This window comes from Fundulus heteroclitus, chromosome 13, assembly GCF_011125445.2.
Source record: "Fundulus heteroclitus isolate FHET01 chromosome 13, MU-UCD_Fhet_4.1, whole genome shotgun sequence".
NCBI lineage: Eukaryota > Metazoa > Chordata > Actinopteri > Cyprinodontiformes > Fundulidae > Fundulus > Fundulus heteroclitus.
The window spans coordinates 21,368,861-21,395,314 of NC_046373.1; the positions used below are offsets into that span (position 1 = coordinate 21,368,861).

The following is a 26,454-nucleotide window of genomic DNA, read 5'->3' on the forward strand; positions in this document are numbered from 1 at the left end:
GGTAGTCTGGTACCCTTATAGATGTCAACAAATTAACTCTAAATTGTCAAATATTGGGCAAACGAGAGATTATTAGGAGTTAAAGTTGCTGCAGAAATGATCAAATTCATCTGATATCGTAGGCACATGACTTTCAACCTGAGTGGTTTTATTTAATTTTTTGGGCGATGGGGCAAGTTTAATCACTAAAACTATTTTTATGTGATCTAATAATTCATGTGTAAATGTAAGAGTTGTGTTTTCTTTGTGCATCTGTCTCTGCTCTTGGCCTTTTGCAGCGTAGCTTTCTTATGGTTGTACTGTTTTGAATCAGCGCTGCTGCTAAATCCCATCCAGTATATCTCACCTGTTCCTCTTTGCACTCGGGAGGCAGGCGGCGATTAAGTTGCACCAACGGTTACGCACCTTGTCATGTGTTTCTGGGACAGAGCGATGGCGTACTCGGCCACCACCGTTTTGCCGGCCGACGTGTGAGCGGCTACAAACACGGAGTCGTGGGCCTCAAGCCTGAGCACAGCCTGCTTCTGGAACGTGTCCAACTCGAAGGGCCACTGAAGCGGAGGAAGGCAGAGAGTCAGACGCTAGCTCGCCCGCGGTGATCCGTCACACTCAGACAGAGATCGTTAGGAACTGGACCACAGCCGAGGCCGACTGGAGGCATCACCTTGAACGCTGGGTTTGGGATGCGTTTGTAGAAATCCTCGCAGGGTGACGATATATTCACAGGGATGGCCCATTTCTTTTTTTCCTCTGGGTTCTCTTTCACCTTTGACTTGTCTTCTTTTCCTGCCTGAGCGGAGGAAGGCGAGGAAAGCGTTTCCTGAGGACGGACAGAAAAACCACATCTCGAATTTAGGACACTGAAAACTGCCATTTTAAACAGATTAATTACAGTGGGAAAAACTTAAACGGTGCCATATTTTCTTTACCAAGAGGATGTAATGCAATACAAATATTGGGACACGTTGTTTTGAACAAAACATTCCTTTCCAGCTCATTTCTGTATTCTTTTCATGTGTTTTTAAAAGTCTATTATGAGCCATTTCCTGCCTAATTAAAGAAGGAAAAAGAACTGTTTTATGTTTTATTAGTGTTATTAGTATTAGTATTATTAATAGCAGTATTAGTAAGATTAGTAGTTATAGTAAAGGTTCCATTAGAAGTTCTACTATTAACTAGACCTGGGCGATGTGGCTCAAAAATTAAATCTCCAATTTTATTATATTAAATCTGATTAATCGATTTTTTTCCCCCCTCCTTTCAGTCTCACAAAAAGAAACTAAAGAAATTATTTTAAAACACTTTTATGTCAAGCATTTTGTCTGTGAGTTGACCTGAATTTAAAACGCAACTACATACAAGCAGTGAAACGTGCTTGTAAAACAAGATGGCGGCCGTACCGTTAAAAATATAACTAAATGTTTGCTGCTAATGGTATAACACAATGAGCTAAGAACAGACTTCACTTCACTTCAAACTAACTTAAAAAATAAGTAAATGAATAAATTAAAGTGCCTCGTATAGTGGTTAAAAAAAGCTTCCTCTACAATATTTTGACAATATTTCCTAAACATATAATCGGCATTGCTTGCTATTTTCTTCATGGAAGCCCAAAGAATGCATTGGCAAAATAAAATCCTGATTTTCCACAAATTTGGAAATTTGTGGAATTTTAAATTCAAATTAATTGATTAAATCGATTTATCACCCAGCCCAACTAATAACTTATACCACTGTTGAAGTTAGTAGTAGTGAGACCACTAGTGGTAGCATGAATACTGGTATCAATAATAACTAAAAAACTAGCATTACTAGAAGTAGAATAAAAAGGGAATACTATAAGTATTACTAGTAAACATAGCAACAGTAGTTAATCGTTGCATCAGTGATACTTATAGTAGTATTATTATTGATATTATCAAAAGTGTCTTGGTCTCTATTGCTCTATTGGTAGAAGTAGTAGTGTTAATATGGGTGGTAGGAGGCAATTTTATAAATGAATGGACTTTGAGTTAATAGAAATAAACAATTTTCATGATGTGAGAGTCTTCCAGGCTCTTCCAGGCTAGATTTAGCAGTAGTAGTGGAAGTAGTACTAGGAGGAGGAATAGAATAGCTGAAGGAGCTGGTGTATAATTAAATACAAACCTTGATGCCCAGGTCTTCCAGACTGTTAGTCCTGGGCAGCTTGGTGGCCTCTTCTCCTGCTTTGCTGTCCTCCTTCTCCTCCGCTTCAAGCTGCAGGTCAGGAATGTCTTCCAGCGCGGAGAGCAGAGACATGAGGTTCACCTCTGGCTTCGTTATTCTGGCTTCTTCACAGAAAAAAAAAAATCAAAAAATCAAAAAAGCAGAAACTGATCATGAGTAAATGATCTCTTGAAGTATTTAAGTGTAAATCTATGTTGCGCTAAAATATCTGGAACCAAACCTTTGTCGGTAAAATCCATCCCGGCTTTGAGTCCAGGAGGGACTTTTAGTAAATCTGAGGAAAACAAGAAAATTAATCGACAGCTGACATTTGTGGAGGTAATTTCCAAGCTGCTAATTTCGTAAAATAAAAAAAAAATAAAAATAAAAAAAATAAAAATAAATAATCACCATTTTCAAAGTCTATTTCCTCCTCCTGCTCGGACCTCGTCTTGATTTGGTCCAGAGTGAGTTCATCCATTCCGCCTGTGAAAAATCAACTATTTAACTTTGCTTTGAACAGAACTGTGCAAAACTCACCTCAGATTTATTAATATTGTGCTAAAAGGAATCCAGACCTGGAAATTAATAATCTGGCCTCAACCGTTTAAGGTCATACCTTTATCTCTGACCTTAAATGTTTAAACATTTCCAGCATTATGAGGTTTTATTTGTAATCCTATTGCAGGATTAGCAAGTAATAAATGCTTCTTTTGTTTAGCAGAACATATTTAGGCTAAATTATATAGCCATGTCTTTACAGTATTTCAAATTTTCTATACAAAACACTTTTTTTCCCTTATATTTTCCATTTATTGACTATTGAATCTTTCGGAGGGTCTATCAAATGTTTACTTTGGACTATGGTTGCTTTTTCATTTAACATATTAGGATATTATGACCAGATTCCAAGAGGTTCTGGCTTCTTGGACTGAAGTATAAAGAAGTTTAAACCCTTTGGACAGTATTGTCCACAAACGGCAGCAGATAAGATGCTCTGAGCGACGTATCTCACCAGGAAGGAAGGGATAGTTGGTGTTGCTTCCCCGAAGGCTTTCTGAAGGAGGTCCGGGCTGACGCTGCAGTGACAGCGAGTTTTTGGCCGACAGGCTGGTGTTTTCTAATAAAACCTAGAAGGAAATTATCAAAAATCAAAACTAACGCAGTAAGCAAAAAAGACGGATACGGGTGGACTTAACAAAATGGAGTGGGTTTGTTTTAATGGAGCAGTTTAAGACAGACTTTTAGATAAACAAGAAACATTCCTGGAGCTCCGCTGCAGAGATTGACCGTTTTAGACGTTTAAAGAAGATGAATAGAGGGTGTTACCTCTGTGAAGTCCAGCAGCATCCCTGTGGTTGGATCTCTGACAACTGAGAGCCCCGAGTGGAGTGGAGATGGGGTGCAGTTGAGCAAGGCGTCAACATTAACCTTCCTTTCAGTCACTCTGGAGAGAATAACAACGCACATCTCACGTTTTCTTCAAGATACTGTTCATTTTCTATGATAATAATCATATAATCTGATCGCAAGTCTTTCCGTTGAGAAATTACAGCGCTTCTGTGTGCTTAATGGTCTTTCTACAGTGAGAACAAGATAATAAGCAGAATGATATATACTTGAGAAACTTCTGGAAAGCAAAGTCTGTGTCGTGGATGGGCAGCCAGCCTGGGTCCTGCAAAAACTGTTTCTCCACTTCTCTCTCCAGGCTCAGGCTGGTGGGAGGAAGTCCGTGGGGAAGCTGTGGAGGAAGGGATAAGATCAGAAATTCTTCCCTTTGTTCGCCAGTGCTAATCAATTAAATTGCAACTTGAATAGAAAAGAGTGACATCTGACAAAAACTGCAAAATGCAACAGATACCAAATACCACAGATATACCGTAGTTAACTGTTTCTTTAAAATGTCAATAGGAACAAAAAATGAAGTCAGGCGGAAAATTTGCATTTATTTTTATTTTTTTTAAAGGAACTCATGGAGCCTATTTGCCTATATTCAAGCTAACTTCGACAGTGCTGCGAGACCATTTGCTCCCTTACAGATTTTCTGTTTTTGGTTTTTGTAACACTTAAATCTTTCAGGCTGTACTAAATAACTAGACCAAAGTTCTGATTTTATTTATTAAGGGAAAAAATCTATCCAAACTAACACGGCCCTGTGTGAAATTACAATTCCCTCATAAACCAAACACGTGGCAGGGCCACCCTTGGTGACAACAAATTTCAATCAACTTCTTTTTTTTTTTTTTTATCACCGATAGCAAGTCTTTACCAGCTTCATCTAGGAATTTTAGTTCACTCTCTTTCAAAGAATTGCTTGAATTCAGCCACACTGCATGGTTATTGGATACAAACTGCCAGTTTATGATCTCCAGGAAAAACATAAACCTTTTTTTTTTTTTTACTTCATGTTGTCAGACAGGTTAAGTTTAAGTTATTTTTTATTCTACGTGTCAGACAGCAATCAGACCTGCTGGTGATCAGTGAAATTGTACAGTAAAATGTGGTTAATCGCAGTTAACTCATGATTTGAAAATTATAATCTCACTGAGGGTTGGGTTGGATAGCTTTTTTGGGCATTTTGTTTGCATATAACTTGGGTTATATTCTCTAGAAACATTTAAATGCAACAAACAAAAAAGGACAAACAAAAACAAAAAAACTCTAACTATAACTAATCTGTACTATAATTTGAACCATTGCCTAGAGCAACTGTAGTTAACTCTGTGATTGTCCCATTTAATATGAAGTTTTTTCCTTTTCTTTTTTTATATTTTTTCTTTGCTTTGTTCCACCTCCACAATTTCTGCACATTTAAATAATTTTTAGATTAGATTATCTGTTTGCCCTCAACACAGAATCACTATATATATATATATATATATATATATATATATATATATATATATATATATATATATATATATATATATATATATATATATATACACATACATACATACATACACACACACACACATTTTTCATCACTAATAATTGTGTGTTTACCACTGTCACACCCGAAATTCCCCAGTGAGGGAGATTAAAGGAATTCTTATATTATCTTGTCTTAATATGACATCCAGCTTAGCAGCAGCCAGGCAGTAAAGGTTGAACGTATTTAATTGTAAAAAGTGAAAATGTAGTAACGGGTCATACTGTGTTAAGTTTAATTTATTTCCTCTTATAGTTCCTTTTCTGTCAAATGGGCGGGGTGGGATTTTTATCATTATGGGCAATCTAGGGAAAATAATTATCAAAATATCTGAAAAGAACAAGGAAGAAGGGGAAATATTTGCGTTAGATATGTCAATTTGTGTGAGATTTCGTGATTTTACAAAAGGTGCTCCTACTGACCGTGCTCAGGGGCGGCAAAGGCTGGCCAGGGAGCTGGTGTGTGATGAGCTCGAACCTCCCAGAGCATCCCATCTCCAGCAGGGACAGCGGCAGGTCCATGGGGCCCACAGGGGGAACATCTGCGCACAAAACAAGGCGGAGAGTCTTAACAAACACACGCCACACATCTGACACTAGACAAGTTATACTCACACTTTCAGTCAGGATGTATTAGTAAGATTTGTTAGACATTACTATTAGACATTACTATTGACGAATATCGACTGTTGTGACATGCAACACGCATTAAAGACGGACTAAACAGACCCTACTGCAGTCATTATAAGTGAAGTTAATTCTGCATTCCATGATCTGGTGCTGACGGAAGTCGTGATTTAAATGGAAGCTGCTAAAGCTAACCATGCACGCAAACTGAAACACATTCTGGTTATTCAACAATTGTTGCATACGTCTAACTTCAGTTAAGACACAACGTACGTATTCTGTCCATGGTCTTTCATCCACAGACTGAAACTTGCCACCACGTAGCTCTCTGTGCTGCCCTGTTGTTGCTGCGGAAGTTGCGCGACACTTCAAAGCGGAAGTAGCTAGCATACAACGCTAACGCAACGAGGATAAATATCAACAACAAAATAAAAAATGTTGTAGAAACACAATTAAGAACATATTATATATAAGTAGCAATATTTTGGACAATGTTTAGTTTTTTATATATTAATTTTATTTGAACTTACAAAAATAAAGAACGTGCCTACGTCATATCTTCGCGTCGGTGTTGTCGTTTGGATCGTTAGACTTGAAGAGAAAGTGGTAAGTAATTACCTTTACTATTTTAGTCTAAAATATGTCACGATTGATGGTTCTTTAAATCTATTAGATTTATAAATATATATATATATTTCTTTTACTTGATGTTTTAACATTTGCAGTCTTAGTAAACAAGCAACCCCATCGTTTCTGACTAGTTACATTCATCGGCTAACGGTGGTTGGAAATAAAAACTCGGTTTTAAAGCATTGTTTGCCTCAATGCTTCTCTATTTGTGCTGTAGCTGTCATGGTGTTGTTTCCGAACTCACTCACTGAGGAAGAGGAGGCTCTACATAAGAAGTATGCGAAACTTAAGAAAAAGGTAACCTGGTGGTTTAAATCTTCTTCTATATAATGTTAGCATCAGACGTGTTAATAAAAGCCACTAATGTGCACTTAATTTTGCTCTAGGCAAAGCTGAAATGAGTAATAATTTATAATAAAACTGTGTCCGAATCAGTGAGTCTTTTATTTTTCCTCTGTGGGGAAATTTCATAGCATGAGCAGCAAAGTGTGTTGCATTCTCTAAGCAGTTCCTGCCAGGATCCAGTGCTGCTACAGTAAGGGTTTTAGGGATTTCACTGCTGACTGTCATTGCAGAAAAAGGCTCTTCTTGCATTGAAGAAGCAGAGTTCGACCAACCAAACCACCCAGAGCGGCTTGAAACGAAGTAAGTGCATTTGGTGGATCTTAGTAGATTTATTGCTAAATCGGAATGAGCTTTTTTTCAACCAAGTTGGTGCACACAAAGGGGGACTCTAACTTATGTTGTACTTTACACTCATTGAAGACATTTTAAATATAAAGAAATTGGGGGATTTTTTTATTGTGTATATGCATATATTTAGAAGAAAAGGTTGAATTATTACAAATTCTTACTTTTTTTAAACATGGATGCTAACTTTATTTGTATTAGCAGATCCTCTTCTTTCCAAACCCTGACTTGTACATTTAAAGGCACATAGATCCTTTTAAGTATTGTGACAACAGAGCAAGCTTTAATCTCATAATCTAAACAAGTTTTTTAAGTACACATTTATTGTACCGGCAAGAAAGGTAGACCTCTCTGAGCAATAATATCTTTCTGCTCGGATTGTGTTTTGTCATGCTGAGATAACTTGCAGCAGTTACCATGGATTACTTGCGCATGTGCATTGCGGTGCTTAAGGGCAGTAGTTCCCACCCATGGTCCTAGGAGACCCACTATCCTGCATGTTGTAGGTGTCTTCTTGCTGCCACACACCTAACTTAAATTAATGGCTGCAGAGGAGGTCACAAAATCATTTGAATCAAGTGAGCTGGAAAAGTGATGTGCATTGTAAGGGACCAGACTTAAATAAGGACAAAAGGTGTTACAAACATTAGAAAAACGTCAATTTAATAATGTGAAAATGCATTAGCAAAGCTACTGAAAAGTAGCAAAGCTACTGAAAAGCAGTCTAAAAAAAATGAGTAGGGAGAGAAAAAAAAAGTGTGTGGCCCCCACCTGCAAAACCATTCCTGATCTTTGGGTTGTCTCATTGTTTCCCTTTTTGTCCACCTGTTGTTAATTTCAATAACATCAAAACAGCTGACAACGATTTACCCCCTCTTTTACTGAACTGACCAGATCATTATTCCAGAAGTTTAACTGACTTGCTATTATAATGTGAGTAAAAAGTGTTTCTGTTCATTCTTTGTTTTTGAGCGCCGTATAACGAGGCCTTAGAGAAGAAAGTAATTGTAAATGTTTTAATGCTAATCAAATAGCACATTATATTCCACAATCTTTTTTTGTCACAGCCCTGTCGGACCAACCTGTTGTTGATACTGCAACTGCGACAGAGCAAGCTAAAATGCTCATCAAGTCTGGAGCCATCAGCGCCATTAAATCTGAGACCAAGAACTCCGGCTTCAAACGCTCCCGAATGCTAGAGATCAAACTTAAGGTACTGTGTGATTAAATCCAGCGCTGTTAAAAATGATTTATCCCCTTTCAGATTTCTTCTGTTTTTGCTTTTTTGGGAAAACTTACATGTTTTAGATCAGGGGTCACCAACAGGGTGCCCCAGAGGACCACATGCGGTTTCCACGACCCTGTTCTAAAGAAAAAAGCACAATCCACCAGTGAGCTGCATCTAAAACTTTAATTTTATTAAATTTTATTTACTCTTCTTGTTTATTCACACTTGCATTTATATAGCTTTAGACATGACAATTTCTATAACAAAGCATGAAACCAGATCGTGATCTGATTTGCCAAAAGGAGGTCTGGCTATAGAGATGTATGAGTTTTGCTTTCTCTAGTAGAGCAGGTGACACACTGCTAAAGTTGGAAGTGTAGCAACAGAGAGTGAAGCGTCATTCAAATTCCCAGATATTGCCAGAAAAGCATTGGGATGTTGTGTCTGTAGCTTATCCACAACTTTGCTGATGACATGACATGATGTGTCAGCAACAGCTGATGGTGGACCGTAGAATGTTGTAAAAGTAACACTGGAGAAGTCTCTGGGTAAATAATATGGACAAAAACTAAGTGGTAACACTTGGATATCCGGGCTGCAGAGGCGAAACTTCACAGTCACATGTCCCGGGTGACACCATCTGTTTTTCACCAGCACCGCCAATCCACCACCTTTGCTCTTGCCACTCTTCTTTAAATCTGCTCGTAAGGTCAGAAAGCATGGCAGAGAGAGACACTAGAGACAGGGATATGATCCTGCAGCCATGTTTCAGTGAAACACCCGGTATTCTGCCTGTGTCTTTGTTAAAGCTTGGGAATCATCAAACTTCTTTTCCTGCATATCTCATATTGCCCATAACGATCAATGGATGAGAAGGCTTTGATTTCCTCCTTCTCTATCATCTTCTTGCCCCTGCCCCCATCCTCTGTGCCTCCCTTTCAGCTCATCTGGGATTTGGGGACGTAGCTGAAGTATTATTTCAGCTTTTGAGATGTTAATCGGGAGCTCCTGGTTGTACAAAACCAACCGCTTGCTATGGTTACAAATCATAGCAAATGTCCCAAAAGTGACACAAAAAGCAGCGCAGCATCCAACACCAGTGGAGAAAACTGTTAAAAAAGTGGCCTTGGTCCACAAAAAGAATTAATTTAAGTTCTTTATAAGTAATTTCAAAATAAAAACAACAGAGCTACTCCAACATGCAGCCACCTTGAGCAGTGCAGTAGAGTTAGAAGAATTGGTTTTGATTAAAGAGTGCAACACACTTCCTTTTTCATCTGGTTGGCTTACTTTTTTTTTTTTCTTCTGTTATATTTTATTTTTCCACTTCATCAGGACCCAGAAAAAGGTCCAGCTCCTGCTTTCCTACCTTTCCAAAGGAGTGTCTCTGCAGACGATGATCAACCTGAGGTATTAACGAAGTATTACTTCTTCATTACGTTTAACCCCTTTTCTGTAATCGTTACAGACTTGCTTGTCTCTCGAGGGTTAATATGTTTTCAGAGAAATTATCTGGTTCCTATTCTGAAGTTCCTTTTGTGTCATTTGTTCTAGTCTGGAAAGAGAGCTCAGAGGAAGTCCCTGTACGAAAGGTAATGACCCAAACAGCTGAAAACAATTGAGCCTCTGAAAGTGTCCCGCTATGGGTCTGACAGTTTTATTTGTGCATCCCTGCAGCTTCGTTAGTTCAAGCGACCGATACCGGGATGAAGATGAAGGAAGCAGCATGTCATCCAGCCGCGAAATGGACCGAGACAGGGACAGGGACAGAGACCTGGATAGGGAGTGGGACAGAGACAGAGACAGGGATCGGGATCGAGATCGAGACAGGGAAAGGGACAGAGGCCGAGACAGAGACCGAGACCGAGACAGGGATAGAGAAAGAGAAAGACACGGAGATCGAAGCAGAGACAGAGACCAGGACCGGGACCGGGATCGGGACCGAGACAGAGACAGAGACAGAGATGCACCTTTCAGAAGTGAGTAGCCTTTCAGAGATGTTTAATGGTTTACTCTATTGTAATGTCATGATATTTGAGTCGTCATAAGTCTCTTACCACAGTCAGATGTGCACTATTGTGCCACAAGTATTGGGTCACCTGACCTTAAAGGTATACTATGCAACCGGGGTTGATTTTCCAGCGAGGCTCCCCCCAGAGGGCGAAAGTAAAAGTGCACTGTCATAAAGATGCTCAGCTGTTCTGGTTTCTCCATCAAGCCAGGCGCGGTTGTTTTGAGCTTAGCAGACAGGCGAACGCAACGAAAAGTCGAAAAAACGGCAGTACAAACAATGACTAACACAGTGAAGGTATGAACATGCAGAGAGAGAGAGAGAAACCATTCCAATGTTACTTACAATCGCATGAGCAGAAACGCGAGGTCCGCGTCAGCCTTGCAGCCTTCTTTTTCTTTTAGCTCTCGCCATTTGGAAAAAGCTTGCCCGATGTTCACCCATGTACGACTACTCTCTCTGTCCAGAACCCTTTTCCTCTTTCTTGCCTGCTCCGACATGGGCTTTTGCTGTTTTCTCACTGGTTCCGCCATGATAACTGCACGAATATCACCACTGCCCTAGCAACGAGCACGCCTTTCATCGGGGGCGTGTAGCAGTTCTTGCCGACTCTCGCGATGCACGAGACTTCTGAGCCTGTGTGTGCGGGACGAGGGCTCCTGCAATTGCAAGTACGGTATTTCCCCCACAGACCACCAGGGCGGCCGAGAAAACCTTTGTTCGACCTGAAATGACTAATTTAATCATCCAAAACGGTATGGAACACATTAATTAACTGAAAAATGTTGCATAGTATGCCTTTAAACACTCGTGAACTTTATTGACACCATGTCTTGATGCATGGACGTTAATATGGACTTCGTGCCATCCCCTGCACTCATCACAGCTGGTGTATTTATAGGGATATTCGAACATTCTGCAAGGATAGAATTTGTGAGGTCAAACGCTGATGTTGGACAAGAAGTTCTGGCTCCCAGTCTCCTGTCTTATCCATCTGAAAGGGGTTGATATCAGGGCTCCTAGAACTCCACGCTCACCTGTTGATGTCCTTATGGACCTTGCTTTGTGCACTGGTGTACAGCCATGTCTGGACTGGAAAGGGTCGTCCTCAAATTGGTGCCTCTTTTTTTTTTTTTTTTTTTTCATGGCATGACGTTTTCTAAAATGTCTCTTAATGCCGAAGCATTCAGAGTTCCTTTCACTGGAACTAAGGGGTTTAAGCCAACCCCTGAAAAGCAACCCCAGGCCATCATGTTCCCTCCACCAATCTTCTCTCTTGGCAAAAAGCAGTCAGACAAGCGCAAATCACTTGGCAAACGTGATTGCACGCTTTGCATCACTGCGTTGAAGCGTTGTATTTTAGGGCTTGGATGTAGCTGTTAGGCTATCAAAATCTGTTCCATTCAGCTCTCTATGTGCTGTTTTTTTTTTTAGCTAATTTGAAGACCAGGTGAAGTTTGGAGGTCTGCAGCGATTGACTCTGCAGACCATTGGTGCTTTCTGCACAATGTGGCCTTCTCAGCACGTGCTTTCCCTACTCTGGGATTTTACATGCCCTGACTCTCCGTCGATATGTTCTGTTATTCCAAGTTGCTTGTTGTTCGATGAGGAATGTGAAGTAGCCATGGAAGTTGACAAATTGACTTTTATTGAACCACCCTGGGGTTCACTGACCTCCTGAGAGTAACCCGTGTAGAAATAGTCTGCGTGCCTTGGTGCAGGATTTTATTCTTCTATGTCATGGAAGTGATTAGAGCTCCTCAATTCACGGATTTATAGAGGTTGCTCTACACTTAATATGGTGGATTAATGAACATCTAGGTGTCTGCTCCAATCTTTTAGGTTTAGAGTGGGCAGAGGTTTCTTTTTCAAATTTGATAAGCATTGCAAACCAGCGATGCACGATATTAGGAAAATTTAACTCACAATGTTCCCACAACTCTCTGAGTCACTAAGCTCTTAAAGCAGTTGTGGACAGTGAACGACCACAGACATCGTTAACGAGCAGATTTTTAATGCATGACACTTTGAATGCTACAGCCTGCAAATATTGCACCCAAGTAGTCCTTTTTGCATTTGTGATTTTTGCGATATCGATTGCAAGTCCGTATCTTGTGCAGCTCTATAGTAAACAACCATGATATGCCTAAAGCACGGCGTCTTCAAAACGGCAGGAAAGGGTTGAAGCGAGGAGCACTGCGGAAGGTTTACAGAACGATGTGGTTTTCGTTCACTGATTAGCATCCTCGTTTTTTTTTTTTTTGTTTTTTTTTACTCTCAGGATCCGACTCGTACCCGGAGCGAAGAAGCCTGCGGAAGGGGAACACCGTGTACGTTTATGGGTCCGGCCTCGTGGAGGACAGCCTGCGCTCTGCCTTCTCTCAGCACGGCAACATCATCGACCTCTCGATGGACAACCCGCGCAAGTAGGGGACCGTTTAAACCGCTAAACCATTTATTATCCTCCCAACGCTCGCGTGTTCTCGTCGTTATATGGACTTTTAACTCTCCGCTGCTCCCGTTTTCTCTTGGCAGTTGTGCATTTATCACGTTTGAGAAGATGGAGTCTGCAGACCAGGCTGTAGCTGAGGTCGGTACTTTTCTACTTGTTTCAGACCTTTTTACGTAAACATTTTTACTCTGATCTGTGAAACATTCAGGCATTAGAAAGGTTCCTAAACAAAAGGGCCAAAGCAATACTGTGTCTTAATATTTTATATTTAAACTTTAGACACAAATGTGCTAATGCACCGATTTCCCTTGTTTAAACTGTCAAACAATAAAGATTGACAGAATGGAAAATTTCTAAACTTTAAATGTCTTCAATTACCCTTTGGCCTCTTTGTTTTCCTCCACCAGCTGAACGGTGCCGTGGTGGGCGACGTTCACATTAAAGTCAGCATCGCCAGGAAGCAGCCCATGCTGGACGCCGCCACCGGCAAATCGGTGTGGGCCTCCCTCGGTAAAGTTGGCTCTCTTCTCTTCTTGTTCATTTGGACGGCGGTCACACACACAGCCTTGCTCTGCAGATCAGTGCCCATCATTTCTTTTTCTTTCTTTGTTTTCACAGCCGTGCAAAACAGCACCAAAGGCTCGTACCGGGATAAGAGGAACCAAGTGGTGTACAGCGAAGACTTCCTGTGACACAAGAAGTTTCTGTTTACGTTTTAACGACAACCTGGCCCGTGTTGTCGGATTGTTACAGTAGCTTCTCTCGTAATCTGAGATGTCTTTTATGTTTTTTGTTTTTTTTTTGGTTTTTGAATTTAATAAATCACATTCTTGCTCATTGACTGAGGCATACAGAATACCATAAAAGTGTGATTTTCAATGTTCCTGCTGCACACCTAAAATGCCTAAATCCCAAACTTTTCTTACACTTAAACTTTTAAAGTTCTTAGTTATTTTCAGACCATTTAAGATCGTCATGATTTGTCTTTGGATGAACCCGGACACAGCACACGCACACACACAGAGCTAGTTCTTAAAAATGAGTTTATTGAACAGGATGGAAGATTGATGACGAGAGGAACCAGAGTCCTTTACGGACGGAGATGAAGGGTGCAGAAGCTGGCTGACAGGAGGAGTGTGGAGAGACTGACCAGGAGGAAACTCTGGAGCGGAGGAATTGAGACCGTGGAACAGCTGCAGAACTTGAGACCGTGGAACAGCCGCAGAACTTGAGCAGAACGGAACCCAGGAGACGTGAACAGGAGTAGAGAACTTGAGTTGGGACAGAAGCGTGTCTAGGGTTGAGGCTGGCTGGAATAAAGCTAAAGTGAATCCTCCATCCTGACAAAGATAAAGTAAAAATAAAAACGGCCTTATCAGGAACTTATGGCAGATGCAGAGGAATAAAATCTGCAAAAATGATTTGATTTTCTCTATATTTTCCAGACCACCAACATAGATTTAGATCCGAAAGATAACAGCTGAAATACTCCAAATTAGATCGACTGCTTCTGTTCAGGTTATACTAACTAATTTGCAGCAATTTAAGAGCACCGAGAATTCTATCAGGAAATGGATGGTGACGTTTTCCGGGCCTGGATAAGAGTGAGGTACTTCTTATTCCTGATACATTTTTAATTTCTAGCGCTTTATTTAAATGTTTTATCCACTCATCTGTTTTTCAAATTCAAAGATCTATGTTTATCCATCCACTTTTCTCTCCATCATCCATTCATTCCTCTATCCGTTTATCAAAATTTAAAGGATGACCTTCGGAGGATGACCAAAAATCGTGCAGGTTTGTATTTATTCTTAAATAAAGGTCACTTTACACCAGCTTTGGTGGGATTTACAAGAGCTAAACGCTTTGATTAGGAATTATAAGTAGAATCTAATCTAAAAAAAAAAACTCCAGTATTTTATGTTGTATTTGTTTCCACAATTCAATCTAAACATGACTCACTAGACCTTAAATCAGGGGTGTCAAAGATACGGCCCGCGGGCCGGATTCGGCCCGCCGAACAATTTAGTCTGGCCCTGTGGCTAAATGCATTATCATTATTTTTTTCCCACAGTGTCCTGTCTGGCAATGTGGCAATAAGATGCCACAAAGAGCTCATCAGATTTGACTTTCACAAGTGGACAAGATAAAAGGAAGAGAGTGATAAAACAATTATTGAAAAAAACATGTACTTTGTTTAATTGAAAATATGCAGTTCCTATATTGTCCACGAGGGGCGCTGTGTTTTAATTAGCAGATTAAGCTTCAGGTGTGGAAAAATTCAAATCATTTCTTAATTTTTATCTGTTTGATGTATTTTATCATGCAGGACAGTGTTTTTAAGTTCCAAAAAATGTGAACAAATGTTTTTCAACATTGTATAATCACTTTGATCAGTTCTTATGCATAATGCACAAGTAAATGTTTAACTGAGTAAAAGTATTGTTGAAATTGCACATACTTTTCTTAAAAACGCTGAGGTTATTCATAATATATTGTGTAAAAGTGAAATTAACTTAATATAAAAATCAACAACAAGTCCACTTTTATTAGTTCTATTTAATATTGCAATGAGTTAACTCGTGTGGCCCTCTTGAGATCAGATTAAGCTGTATGCGGCCCCTAAACCAAAATGAGTTTGACACCCCTGCCTTAAATGGTTCAGAAATGTAAAGCCCCCCCCACCACCTTAACTATGAATCCAGAAAATACCCCACGAGGGAAAAAAAAGCAAACTGAAATCCTTCCTGCTCTCCAAGTTTATTTCCTGTACAGCTCCTCTCGTTTCAAACCAGTGCTCGGATCATTTCCGTGTTTTTTAATCGTCCCTCTCTGTGCAGCAGCAGCAGAACAACAGTTTGAAAGGAGAATCGCTGATCATACCATTACAGTACAAATATTTACATAAAAAACGGGACTTAGCAGTAGTTACAGGACACATTTACAAAATATCTCACTCAAACCTAGAATATCTGACAGGAATTCCAGAGATATTGAACAAGTACTGGTGGAATAATCCTCTTTGGCTTCAGAATAGTGTCAGGTATGAATACTGGATAAATTAACACAGCTAGGAGCTACTCTTTGAACCACAACCTACGTATTGCTCGTCTACTGTCCACTTAATTTTCAGAACTAGACACACGGTTAACGGGTTGGCAGTAAACGTCTGAAGGCATTTTGATATTTTGTAAAGCACCTTCTTAATGTTGGCAACTTGACCCTTAAAGCAGGGGATCCCAAAGCGGGGGGTCACTTTAACACACGGGGGGGATGGCTGCACTTTTTTTTTTTTTTAGAAGATTTCTTATAAAAATGCTACTTTTGCAGAAAATTTAACACATTTCTTCTAACTCTCCCAAAAAAAGGGGGATGAAAGTGAAAGGTTTGGGAACCCCTGCCTTAGAGGAGCAAATCCAACTGGCTGCAGTCGGCCGATGAGCCCCTCGGAAAAAAATTCACGCCTCCTGAACCTTTTCCACGTTTTTAGGTTGAAACCATCAACCTCGATGCATTTTAGGGGAATTTTATGCAACAGACCAACACAAAGCAAGTGGATAATGGCGTCGGGGAGACATGTAAATCTAAAATCTGCTCTGTGCATCTAAAGAATGGAGGATTTTTGCCCGTTCCTTGCAAAGTGGCTCGACCTCAGGAAGATCGGCTGGAGAGCAGGAGTCAAACCTTGCCACGGATTTTGTGTTCGGATACGTGGTGGGCCCAGACTTTGACTAGGCCGTTCTTACACGCTTTGCTCTGGCTGGGCGTTTAGGGTCGTCGTCTGCAGCTCTTCTTCCAGGACCGCTCTTGTATTCGCAGCACGAGGCCGATGCCATCACGTTTCAGTGGGGATGGTGTTGATCGGGGACAGTTTTCTGCCTCACCAATCATTTTTGCAGGTGGCTCATCTCACAATACCGGCACTCTCTTCTTATCCTGTCGCCTATATTGTTTGTGAAAAACTACAGAAGGCTCTATGTACGTCGTTCTTCTTCCCTCCTCTATAGAACCCCGATTTGTTGGGTGATCGTCGTCCTGTCAACCGATTCCTCCACCTAAGTAGGGGATCCGTGCAGCTCCTCCAGAGCTACATTGGACTGCTTCTGATTGGTGCTCTCTTTGCCCAGCCTGTCCATCTAGGTGGGCGGCCATGTGTTGGTAGCTGTGCCACACTCTTCATGTCCCGACGAGGTTCTCTGCTAGACGTTTTGAAGCTGCTTTAAACTTCCAGACGTAAATTATTATGGTAGTAGTTCTACTTTATTCAGGGAAAGAGTCAGAGTAAACGGGGCGAATAGAAACGCACGGCACACTGTTCAGATTTTTATTTGTAAAACATTCTTAAACATGTAGCTCTTTGCTTCTACTTCACAATTGTACACTACCTTTATGTTGGCCTGTCACACGAAATCCCGATAAAATTCACTGAAATCTGTGTTTGCAACGTAACAAAAACGTAAAAGTTCATTTTTTTCCCCCCACTTTTTTTTTTTTTTTTTTTTTTAGGTCCCGGCTCATGACTCCGGCTCAGGAACCAGGCATGTCTGCTCTTCCTTCTGCTCCTCTTCCTCCTCCTGCTCCTGCTCCCTTCCCGCCGCCTCCCTCGCCCTCTCCAGCTCCTCCTGCTCGTGCAGCGAGTTCTGCCCGGTGGTTTTGCCGTGCTGCTCCTTCAGGTGGCGCCGCAGGGCGGGCTTGTGGGCGAAGCGGGCGTGGCAGTAGGCGCAGCGGTGTGGCCGCTCGCCGCTGTGGAGGTTCATGTGGTCTATCAGCGTGGACTTCTGGGTGAACGTCTTGTAGCACAGGGGGCACTGGTGGGCCTTGGCGGCCCCCCGGTGCACGGCCATGTGCCGGGTGAGGTTGGTGGAGTGGTGGAAGTGCTTCCCGCAGCAGGGGCACACGTACAGCAGGTGGGTGGAGCGCGAGTGGACGGCCAGCGAGTGAGCCGAGGGGAACGTCAGGCCGCAGTGCTCGCAGATCACCGGCCCGCTGACGCTGGAGGTGGAGCCCACCACGGCCACAGACTCGTCCCCTCCCTCGTTGGCGCCGACGCCGCTCAGCCCCGAGCTGCCCTCGCCGGCGCCGTTCTCTTCCAGGGAGAACGGGTTCACGGGGGAGACCTTGTCGCCGTGGCCGCTGCTCAAACCAAAGTCCAGCCGGGGAATTTCCACTAAATAGTTCCCCGCCGTCTTCAGCTCCTCCTGGCTGAAGTCCAGGCCGAACCCCCCTCCCAGTCCGGCGGTGGCGGCGTACCACAGGTCCTGGCGGAGAGCCAAGTTCGGCGACCTCCTCTCGTGGGACGAAGCCCACTTCCGCTTTTTGAACCCCCGTCCTCTGCCCCGCCCCCTGCCGCGGCCCGCTTTGGGCTCGGACAGCCTCGGCCTGAAGGAGCGGAGGCCCGCGAAGCTCAGGTCCTCCGCCGAGTCCAGGTCGCACTCGCTGCCGTCGCCCGAGATGAAGATCCGGTCGGGCTCGGGGTAACACACGTCCTGGGGAAGGTCGGCGGGATCTCCCTTCTCCGCCTCCCCGTCCCGGTTGGTCAGCTCGTCTTCCGGGATGTACACCCTGAACACGTTGTAGTCCTCCGGCCGGTTCTCCTCCTCCTCGCCCTCGTTTACCTGCAGAACAAACATGTCTAAGGTTTATCCGCTGCCAACAAGCATGTTCTTTTTATTTTTATTTTATTTTGCCGCTCTGGGTTTCTCTGTCACTCCTCGATGGGCTGGCAGTGAACTCTAAGAGATGCGGGCCACTCCTGGGCCGGTTCACCGCTGCTTCGTGTTTTCTCCATTAGTGGATAATAAGTCTCTCTGTGGTTTGCTGGAACCCAAAGCCTTGGAAACGGGTTGGTAAATCCCTTTCTAGATGTCAATGACTTGGTTTCTCGTCGGCTGTTGGCATGTTGTGCTGCTTTTTAGGATTGTTCTGCCTACTTTGTTGTTGGTCAAACAGGTTCAGTTTAACTTTCTGACAACACAGGCCCGGTTGTGGAAGAGGAAAAACTATTACTATAAGAGTAATTAAACAAGGAGAACCAACAGGAGGTTAATTTCTTCTTTTTTTAAATACTTCCATGTTGGTTTAGATGGCTTTTTTTTATCCTTCATAAATACAAACCATCTTTGTCTGATATTATAAATCTTGTGATGATCTGAAACATCTGTGACATCCGTCATGTAAAGTTGACCTGACAAATCTGTAGCAGGGGAACTGCAACCATAACCCTGTCCAAAACTGTTAAATAATGCCTTTTTTGGAGCTCGTTTTGATAGAATTTCAGAATTAAAACATTATTTACGTCGGCCCCATCAGAAAGCAGCATATTCACTGGGCAACATTTGCCCAAATCCTTCATATTTTGAAGACACTTCATGTCCACGGACCTCTTCAGGTGAGCCTGCAGAACTGGTCCGTCTTACCCTCTAATTTCAGACGTAAGAAGACGACGGGGGATTGTTGCCACAGGTAAAACAATCAGGAATTGTTGAAATTCCTTCAATGTTGCCGCTTCGCTGCCCTGTTTCAGTCTTTTTCAGAAGAATAAAATAAGACCCATTGTAATGTCTTCAGCTTAAGGATGTCAGGAATATCCTACGAGGACAGCTCTGAACTCCAGGAGAGCGGATTCTGAAACTCTTGAAGCCCCTTTTAGATGCAAAGTGTCAGGTTGGGGATGCGCTATTGCTGCAATAACCAGCTTATTGCAGTTTTTCCACTGTGGGAGCAGGCTTTAAACTTCAAAACGCGCCGAGCTGCACGTGTTGACATACCAGAAGCTTTTTAGGTCGCAGGTGAGTCTGAATCTCAGTTCAACTAGTAATACCGGTGTGGTGCGAGAATCACCTTGAGGTCGGGCTCGTCCGGCAAGGGGCTGTCGCTGTGATGTTGGGTGCTGTCCTGAGCCGACGTTTCGCTGTTCTCCTCCTCAAGCGTGATGACGGCGGGGCTGTGCTGCTCCGTGGGGGAGGATCGACTGTTCAGGGGTGACGCAACAGAATGAACGTTGGCACTGAGAAGAACCGGCCTGGCCTGACCTTCCTCGTCACTGACCTATTAATAGAAAGGAGAAGGATGAAGAAAAAAAAAAAATACAGTTTGAAATCATCATGAGAAAAAAAAGAAAAAAAAAAGCACAAGATATTGGGTCGAAACTGTTAAGATGGCATAAAATTTTTGGGAAACCTATCGTATGGGACAAATAATGTATTACATGAGGTGTCAAAAAGATACATTTATTAACAGATGGAAACCTATGGAAGAGGATTAGGGCCATTCACAAAAAAAAAGAGAAAGAAAACAAAACAAAAGTATTGAATTCTGACTTTTTACTCAGAACTCTGATTAGACTTTTTTTTAATGGCCCTAATCCTCTTCCGTAGAGCCATTCACAAAAAAAAACTATTGAATTCTGACTTTTTTCTCAGAATTCTGAGATTAAAGTCAGAATTCTGACTTTAATCTCAGAATTCTGAGAAAAAAGTCAGAATTGAATAGCCTTTTTTTTTTTAATGGCCATACGGAAGAGGATTAGGGCCATTAAAAAAGTCTATTGAATTCTGACTTTATTCTCTGAATTCTGACTTTAATATCAGAATTCCGACTTTAATCTGAGTTCTGAGAAAAAAAGTCAGAATTGAACAGACTTTTTTTTTTTTTTTTTAATGGCCCTACGGAAGAGGATTAGGGCCATTGAAAAGTCTATTGAATTCTGACTTTTTTCTGAGGACTCAGATTAAAATCAGAATTCTGATATTAAAGTCAGAATTCTCAGAATAAAGTCAAAATTCTGACTTTGTTCTCAGAATTCTGAGAAAAAAAAGCCAGAATTGAATAGACTTTTTTTAAATTGCCCTAATCGTCTTCCATAGGGCCATAAAAAAAGTCTATTAAATTCTGACTTTATTCTTAGAATTCTAAGAAAAAAGTCAGAATTGAATACTTTTTTTAATGGCCCTAATCCTCTTCCGTAGGAATACTTTTTTTCAATGGCCCTAATCCATAGGAACCAGCCATGCAGTAATGCAGTAAAATTCTCATTATTTTTATTTCTTTATTTCACTCATTTATCTTAATTTATCTTAAACGGGAGTAACATACAGACATAGCTAAGTCTGTATGTTACTTCCGTTTAATCATGTAACCTACTTTACTTGTAAATTTAACCTGATGCATATACTTTTAAAGTTGCTTTAAGCATATCCTAAGTGAAGAGCAGCAGACTAACTGTGAGCTTGTATTTATATATCTATGTAAATTGCAAAGATTTAAATAAAAATAAAGTAACAAAAAAATAGGATAAATTTAGAATATTCAAATCTCTCAGGGCACAGCGACACATGCACAACACGTTAACAACAGGTGACAGAAAAGTGGAGTTAAAAAAAAAAATAGCTATAAGATTTGTTGGGAAACTGACTTTCAGAGGACTGGTGTTCTTTAGTTGCACATATTTCTCTAGCGCCCCTCTGCAACGCTCCACGATATGCTCCATCTGGAAGTAGCTGGCAGCGGTCAGGTAGTTGACGATGTCCTCAGGGCTGAACTGCAGCATGCCGGTGTAGCACGACTGCAGCAAATCGCACACAACCGAGGAGCTGTACAGCATCGACACCTGGAGGAGGCATCACACACACACACACACATAACGTCTGCATCACACAATGGACGGCGGGAGGGCTAACGTGAAAACGGCCGCGTGTATTTTCAGCCACCTGAAGCCGGGACGAAGGGTTGAGGAGGAACTGATCTCGCAGGAAGGGCGAGCAGGCGGCCAGCACCACCTTGTGACCTTTGAACGTCTGGTTGTTGCTGGCCACGATGGTGATGTCGCAGAAATGCTGCCGGAACCGCAGCGAGTTCATGTGCTTCAGGGTCATGTCCCCGTGTCCCGGTAACCGGAAACACACGGTCTCCATGTCGTCTAAAAGCAGACACAACCAAGAATCCTCATCGTCATCACGCAGTCATCATGACATTTGGGTGAGACGCCGAGCTCTGCGCTGCAAAAAGGGCACTAAAAGTAAGTCAAATTTTCTTGAAATGAGTATATTTTTCCTTGATTTGAGCAACTAAATAAGACTATTTGCCAATGGAATTAGCATTTCTACCCCTTAAATAAGATAATTAGATATCCTGCATTGAAAATAAGATGATGGAGATGATTTGTTCTTATTTTAAGTGCAAAAATCTTATTCCATTGGCAAACAGTCTTATTTAGCTGCTTAAATCAAGGGAAAAAAACACTAATTACAAGAAAATTTGACTTACTTTTAGTGCCCTTTTTTGCAGTCTGAGCGCACACGATCACACACACACACAAATCGGAAACATCCACGGAAAAGGCGAAGGAGGATTCCTAAAGAAGAGGCATGACAACATGGGGAAAAAAAAGCTACATTTAAGCTGTCGACAGAGGAGGCAGACTTATCAGAAGGGGAAACTATGTGCAATTACTACATTATGCGACATATTCAGATAATAATGAAAGATAAAAAGAAAAAAAGAAGCAGCTAGGGCTGGGCGATGAATCGATTTAATCAATTAATTTGAATTTACAACATATTAAGATTTCATTTTTTGTAAAATCAGGATTTTATTTTGCCAATGCACTCATTGGGCTTCCATGGAGAGAGTAGCAGCAATGCTGAATATATGTTTAGGTAAATATTTAGTCAAAATATTGTAAAAAGGAAACTTTTTAAATGAGGCAAATTAATTTATTCATTAACTCTTTTTTTTTTTAGTTAGATTGATGTTACAAAAGTGAAGTGAAGCTTGTTCTTAACTCTTTGTGTAATACCTCTAACCATTTAGTTATATTTTCATTGTTTACAATGGCAGGGCGGCCATCTTGGTTTACAAGCATGTTTCCCAGCTTGTGTTTCATCAGGTCAACTCCCAGATGAAATGGTTGAAATAAAAGACAGTTTTCCCAAATAATTAACTTTTGTGAAATTCAAAAAAGAAGGGAAAAAAAAAAAGATTAAATCGGATTTGGTATAATAAAATCTGAGATTTTCTTCTTAAGCCATATCGGCCAGCCCTAGAAGCAGCAGTCGGTTTATAAAATAATGCAGCTGTACCAGACAAAACGCTCCCTGAGAAGATGAAAAGTGTGAAACTAGTCATTAGCATATTATAAAAGTGGTATGTTGAAGTTAAAAAAGAGGAAGAACAGCAGCCTAGTAACAGAACAATGTTAAGAAATGTGTACGAATGTACCAAAAACCACTCCCAGAGTAGCTAACAGTCTGCAAATAGACATGAGCATGTGAGAGACAGTTTATTAATTCTGAGTCTGATCAAGCTGATTAAACTAAATTAAAAAAGGATCTGCAAAGCATTGTGCTCAGGAGTTTGATATTCAACCCGTAGTGTGGCTAGCAAAACATTAGGCCGCTTCCTAGCCCCAAAAACAACGACACTTTTTAATGGCAAACTTCCAGTTATTCTATATTTTTAACCAATTTTAGTATAAAAATAAAACTTCACTATACATTTATGACAGATTTTTGCATTATTCAGACGGTATGAAACCTGTAAAAACTACCAAAAGTAAGGAAGGAAGATGATGGATGGGCAGGTAGGTAGATGGATAAAGGACAAATTCATGGTATATAGAAGAATAGAAGGATGAAGTAGCCTTTGACATTAGGATTTAAAATAAAAGTCTGGACAAACAAATGCATTTCCACCTTAATTAGTGGGTAAAAACGAACAATTTTCTGCTGGATCGGCCTTGATTAAGGACTGCCTGGTCGGAAACTATTGCTGCTCATGTAAAGCACTTATTCTGATCAGTAAATGCAACATACCCTGTGATAGCAGTTTGCAATGGCAGCAACACTCTTCGACGCAGAGGTCATTACAGAGGGAAGAAGACTTTTAGTAGCACTCATGACTAGCCTACTCCAAAACTTTCATTTTGTTGTTCGGCCCAGTCAGAGGTGGACTGTCTAAGCTGCTTTGGATCATTGTCCTGCTGTATAACCAGAGCGCCTTTAGGTCACGATCTCCTCACGAACATGAAGGACATTCTCCTTCAGGGTTTTCTGCTAGAGAGAAGAAACACCGCTCCATGAATTATTGTAAGTCCTTCAGGCCATTCAAAAAAAAAAGTAAAAAAAAAAACAAAGCAACTGGACTTGTTTTTAGTAGTTGAAGACGTTTCGCTTCCTCTCCAGGAAGTTTTCTCAATTCAAAAAGTCTGGAGTAATGTGACTTAGACTTAGAGAACTTTATTTGTCATTTTGTATGTACAGAGTGCGTACAGAACGAAATTTCGTTTGCATACAGCTTGAAAATTTCAGTGAATTGTAGTAGATTTCAGAATAAAGTAACTTTACAGGATAAAATTGCAGCACTCATTACCCCTTAGTAATGGGCGCCCATTACTAAGGGGTGGACCTGTTTCTGTTAAATTTGCATGTTATTTAAGCCATTACAAGGCCTTTGTTAGGCCGTAGTATAAAGCTTGGTACTCCACATTAATCCAGACTTTTTGAATTGAGAAAGCTTCCTGGAGAGGAAGCGAAACGTCTTCAACTACGGAAAACAAGTCCAGTTGCTTTGTTTTTTTTTTTACTTTTTTTGGAATGACAACGACCTGGATGACTGAGAATCTTCACCAGTCCTTCAGACCCTGAAACAGCAAAGTTTGCCCCGGATCATCACACTTACCACCAACTATGACTGTCAGTATGTTTAGATTTGTTTTCCTGATCAGCCCACAGAGTATTTCCCAAAAATATTCTAACATCAAGACGGAAACGTGAGAATGTCCTTCATGTCTTCTGTTCATCGGTGGGTTCATCTCCCATGAATGCCATGTTGGCTGCCAGCATGTTCTGTTTCGGACACGCTGTGCTAGTTTTTTTAAACAAGACCCTCTCCTTGCCAAAGGTTCCAACATTCTTTTGACAAAATACACCACAATAGTCCGGGTCGCCATCAAGACGTCATTCGGGAAAGGTGAAACGGGCTTTTGTGGTGTTTTTTTGGTCAGCAGTTTTTGTGTTTGAAATCTCTTACGGGTGCCATTTTTTGCCCAGACCCTCATTGTTCAGTCACGACCTCTGACCTCAACCGAGTCACGTGAGGCCTGTGGTGCTTTAGACGCCGGTCTGGTCTCTCTGGTGCCGTCTTGGACGAGTCATCGATTTGCCTTGGAGTAAGTTTGGAAGGCCGGACGTTCTTGGTAAAGATTTACTTCTGCTGCATATTTTCTCCATTTGTGGGGAATGACGCTCAGCACAGTTTGCTGACGTCCCAGAGCCTCAGAAACGGCTTCACACCCATTTCCAAAGAATGGATTTTAATGACTTTGTTCTCTCCTCTGTGTCTGAATGCCTTTAGATCAGGGATGTGGTGCTGCTTTTTTAGTTATTTTAGCCTACTCGTAGTAAAAGCAGACCTTTTTTTATTAATTTGGAGTGGTTCTAGTACAAAATAACCGAATATTTGGTCATTTAAGTAAAAACTGATTTTGGTAAAAAAAAATCCACATCTTTGGATGAAGCTTGAAAATATCGATATTTAAAAACACTCCCACTTTTCAGTTTTTCAAACAATCTTCTTAAAATTGCGCTGAAGGAGCCATGTGCTCCTGCTACTTAGCCTTTTCTTGGTAATGAATTTTACCGGATGTAAGAGGGTATAGTTGTGTTAGAGCATTATGTTGGGGATGAGATTTTTTTTTATGTTAATTGGTGAGATAATTTCTGTAGTATGTGGTACTACATTTGTGCGGTAAATGTTTTGTTCTCCTCCTCTTTTAGAAACTATTTCGGTTCATATCGCCGCCCTTTCCTGGAAAGAGAAGCGGTTTCTCAACAGGACCTGCCTGTGCTGACTAATTAACCTTTTCTTCAATTCTTATCTTTGTAGTTTTGGCCCTTTTGTGGATCCGTCTGCAGCAGAAAGTTTTGTATCTGTTAATTGATGACATTTAATTTCCCGTAATGATCGATAAAGTATGTTTGAATTGAGTTAACAAGAGGATAACTGATGATTCAAAGCAATGTTCTGTATCATATTCGTACTCCGGTGTAAGTAAAACCTGATTTCAAGTCCGGTAAATAACGTCCCCAAGCATTACGTCGCTTTGGAGTAATTTCACCTTGATCAACAGCCACAGTCTGCTCCTTTAATAAATACAAATGGGGATTAGAGTTCAAAAACAGGTGGAGAAACGATGAAATACAGAGTCCCATTTCACATTTTTGGGTGTGCAAATAAATACAAATGGGGATTAGAGTTCAAAAACAGGTGGAGAAACGATGAAATACAGAGTCCCATTTCACATTTTTGGGTGTGCAAATAACTCAAAAGGTTCTAGGGTCTCTAATCAGTGTGACATTAACTTAGTACCTTTTCAGCCATGCAGAGAAAAAAAAATATCTCTGACTTTGGCTCATTGTTGAGAAAATAAATGCATTTTGTTTTATAATATTTTCTAGTCATCCAGAATGTAGTTTTATTAAAATGGTGTTAATTGTTTCTTTTTTACAGAGAAAAATAACCAAAATTAGTAGCTGGTCAAAAAAATAAGTCAGTTATTCTATGCGAAATGCTAAAAGGACAGGTTTTATTGGCAGGATTATAACATACTCCAATGTATTTATTACAACGTGTTATTATTAATTATTAACTTTATGTTGTTCCTTTAGTGATTAATATTCAACACAGATTTAAAGTGACAAT

General features: G+C 41.0%; 3 protein-coding genes across 4 annotated transcripts in view; 1 reads left to right on the forward strand and 2 right to left on the reverse strand.

Annotated features, from left to right (window-relative positions):
• skiv2l (SKI2 homolog, superkiller viralicidic activity 2-like) overlaps nt 1-6,108 on the reverse strand; it is a 28,672-nt gene extending 22,564 nt beyond the window's left edge. The window contains exons 1-10 of the mRNA XM_012870446.3: nt 6,019-6,108; nt 5,542-5,660; nt 3,807-3,928; nt 3,517-3,634; nt 3,203-3,317; nt 2,599-2,673; nt 2,429-2,482; nt 2,149-2,312; nt 665-820; nt 406-551 (exon numbers count right to left, since the gene is read on the reverse strand). Of these exons, the coding sequence (XP_012725900.2) occupies nt 406-551; nt 665-820; nt 2,149-2,312; nt 2,429-2,482; nt 2,599-2,673; nt 3,203-3,317; nt 3,517-3,634; nt 3,807-3,928; nt 5,542-5,660; nt 6,019-6,031 (1,082 nt within the window). The 5' untranslated portion in view covers nt 6,032-6,108. The remainder of the gene's footprint in view (nt 1-405; nt 552-664; nt 821-2,148; nt 2,313-2,428; nt 2,483-2,598; nt 2,674-3,202; nt 3,318-3,516; nt 3,635-3,806; nt 3,929-5,541; nt 5,661-6,018) is intronic.
• Nucleotides 6,109-6,274: 166 nt separating this feature from the next.
• Nucleotides 6,275-13,611, forward strand: nelfe (negative elongation factor complex member E). The gene is made up of 11 exons (XM_012870447.3): nt 6,275-6,351; nt 6,587-6,672; nt 6,951-7,020; nt 8,133-8,278; nt 9,629-9,703; nt 9,848-9,885; nt 9,971-10,272; nt 12,586-12,730; nt 12,840-12,894; nt 13,164-13,266; nt 13,375-13,611. The coding sequence occupies exons 2-11, from the start codon at nt 6,598-6,600 to the stop codon at nt 13,446-13,448; spliced, it is 1,083 nt and encodes a 360-aa protein (XP_012725901.2). The 5' UTR covers nt 6,275-6,351; nt 6,587-6,597; the 3' UTR covers nt 13,449-13,611.
• A 3,455-nt stretch (nt 13,612-17,066) lies between these two features.
• The window catches only part of LOC105931671 (zinc finger and BTB domain-containing protein 12), a 10,132-nt gene continuing 744 nt past the window's right edge, over nt 17,067-26,454 (reverse strand). For both annotated transcript variants that reach the window (XM_021320410.2, XM_012870445.3), the window contains exons 2-5: nt 21,465-21,673; nt 21,170-21,364; nt 19,597-19,803; nt 17,067-18,371 (exon numbers count right to left, since the gene is read on the reverse strand). In XM_021320410.2, coding sequence (XP_021176085.2) covers nt 17,271-18,371; nt 19,597-19,803; nt 21,170-21,364; nt 21,465-21,668 — 1,707 coding nt within the window. In that variant the 5' untranslated portion in view covers nt 21,669-21,673 and the 3' untranslated portion in view covers nt 17,067-17,270. The remainder of the gene's footprint in view (nt 18,372-19,596; nt 19,804-21,169; nt 21,365-21,464; nt 21,674-26,454) is intronic.

Coding starts and splice junctions, on each gene's coding strand:
- nelfe (XM_012870447.3), top strand. CDS start 6,598: ATGGTGTTGTTTCCGAACTCACTCACTGAGGAAGAGGAGGCTCTACAT. Junction 10,273..12,585: donor CAGAGATGCACCTTTCAGAA/GTGAGTAGCCTT, acceptor TTTTACTCTCAG/GATCCGACTCGTACCCGGAG. Junction 12,895..13,163: donor CAGACCAGGCTGTAGCTGAG/GTCGGTACTTTT, acceptor TTCCTCCACCAG/CTGAACGGTGCCGTGGTGGG.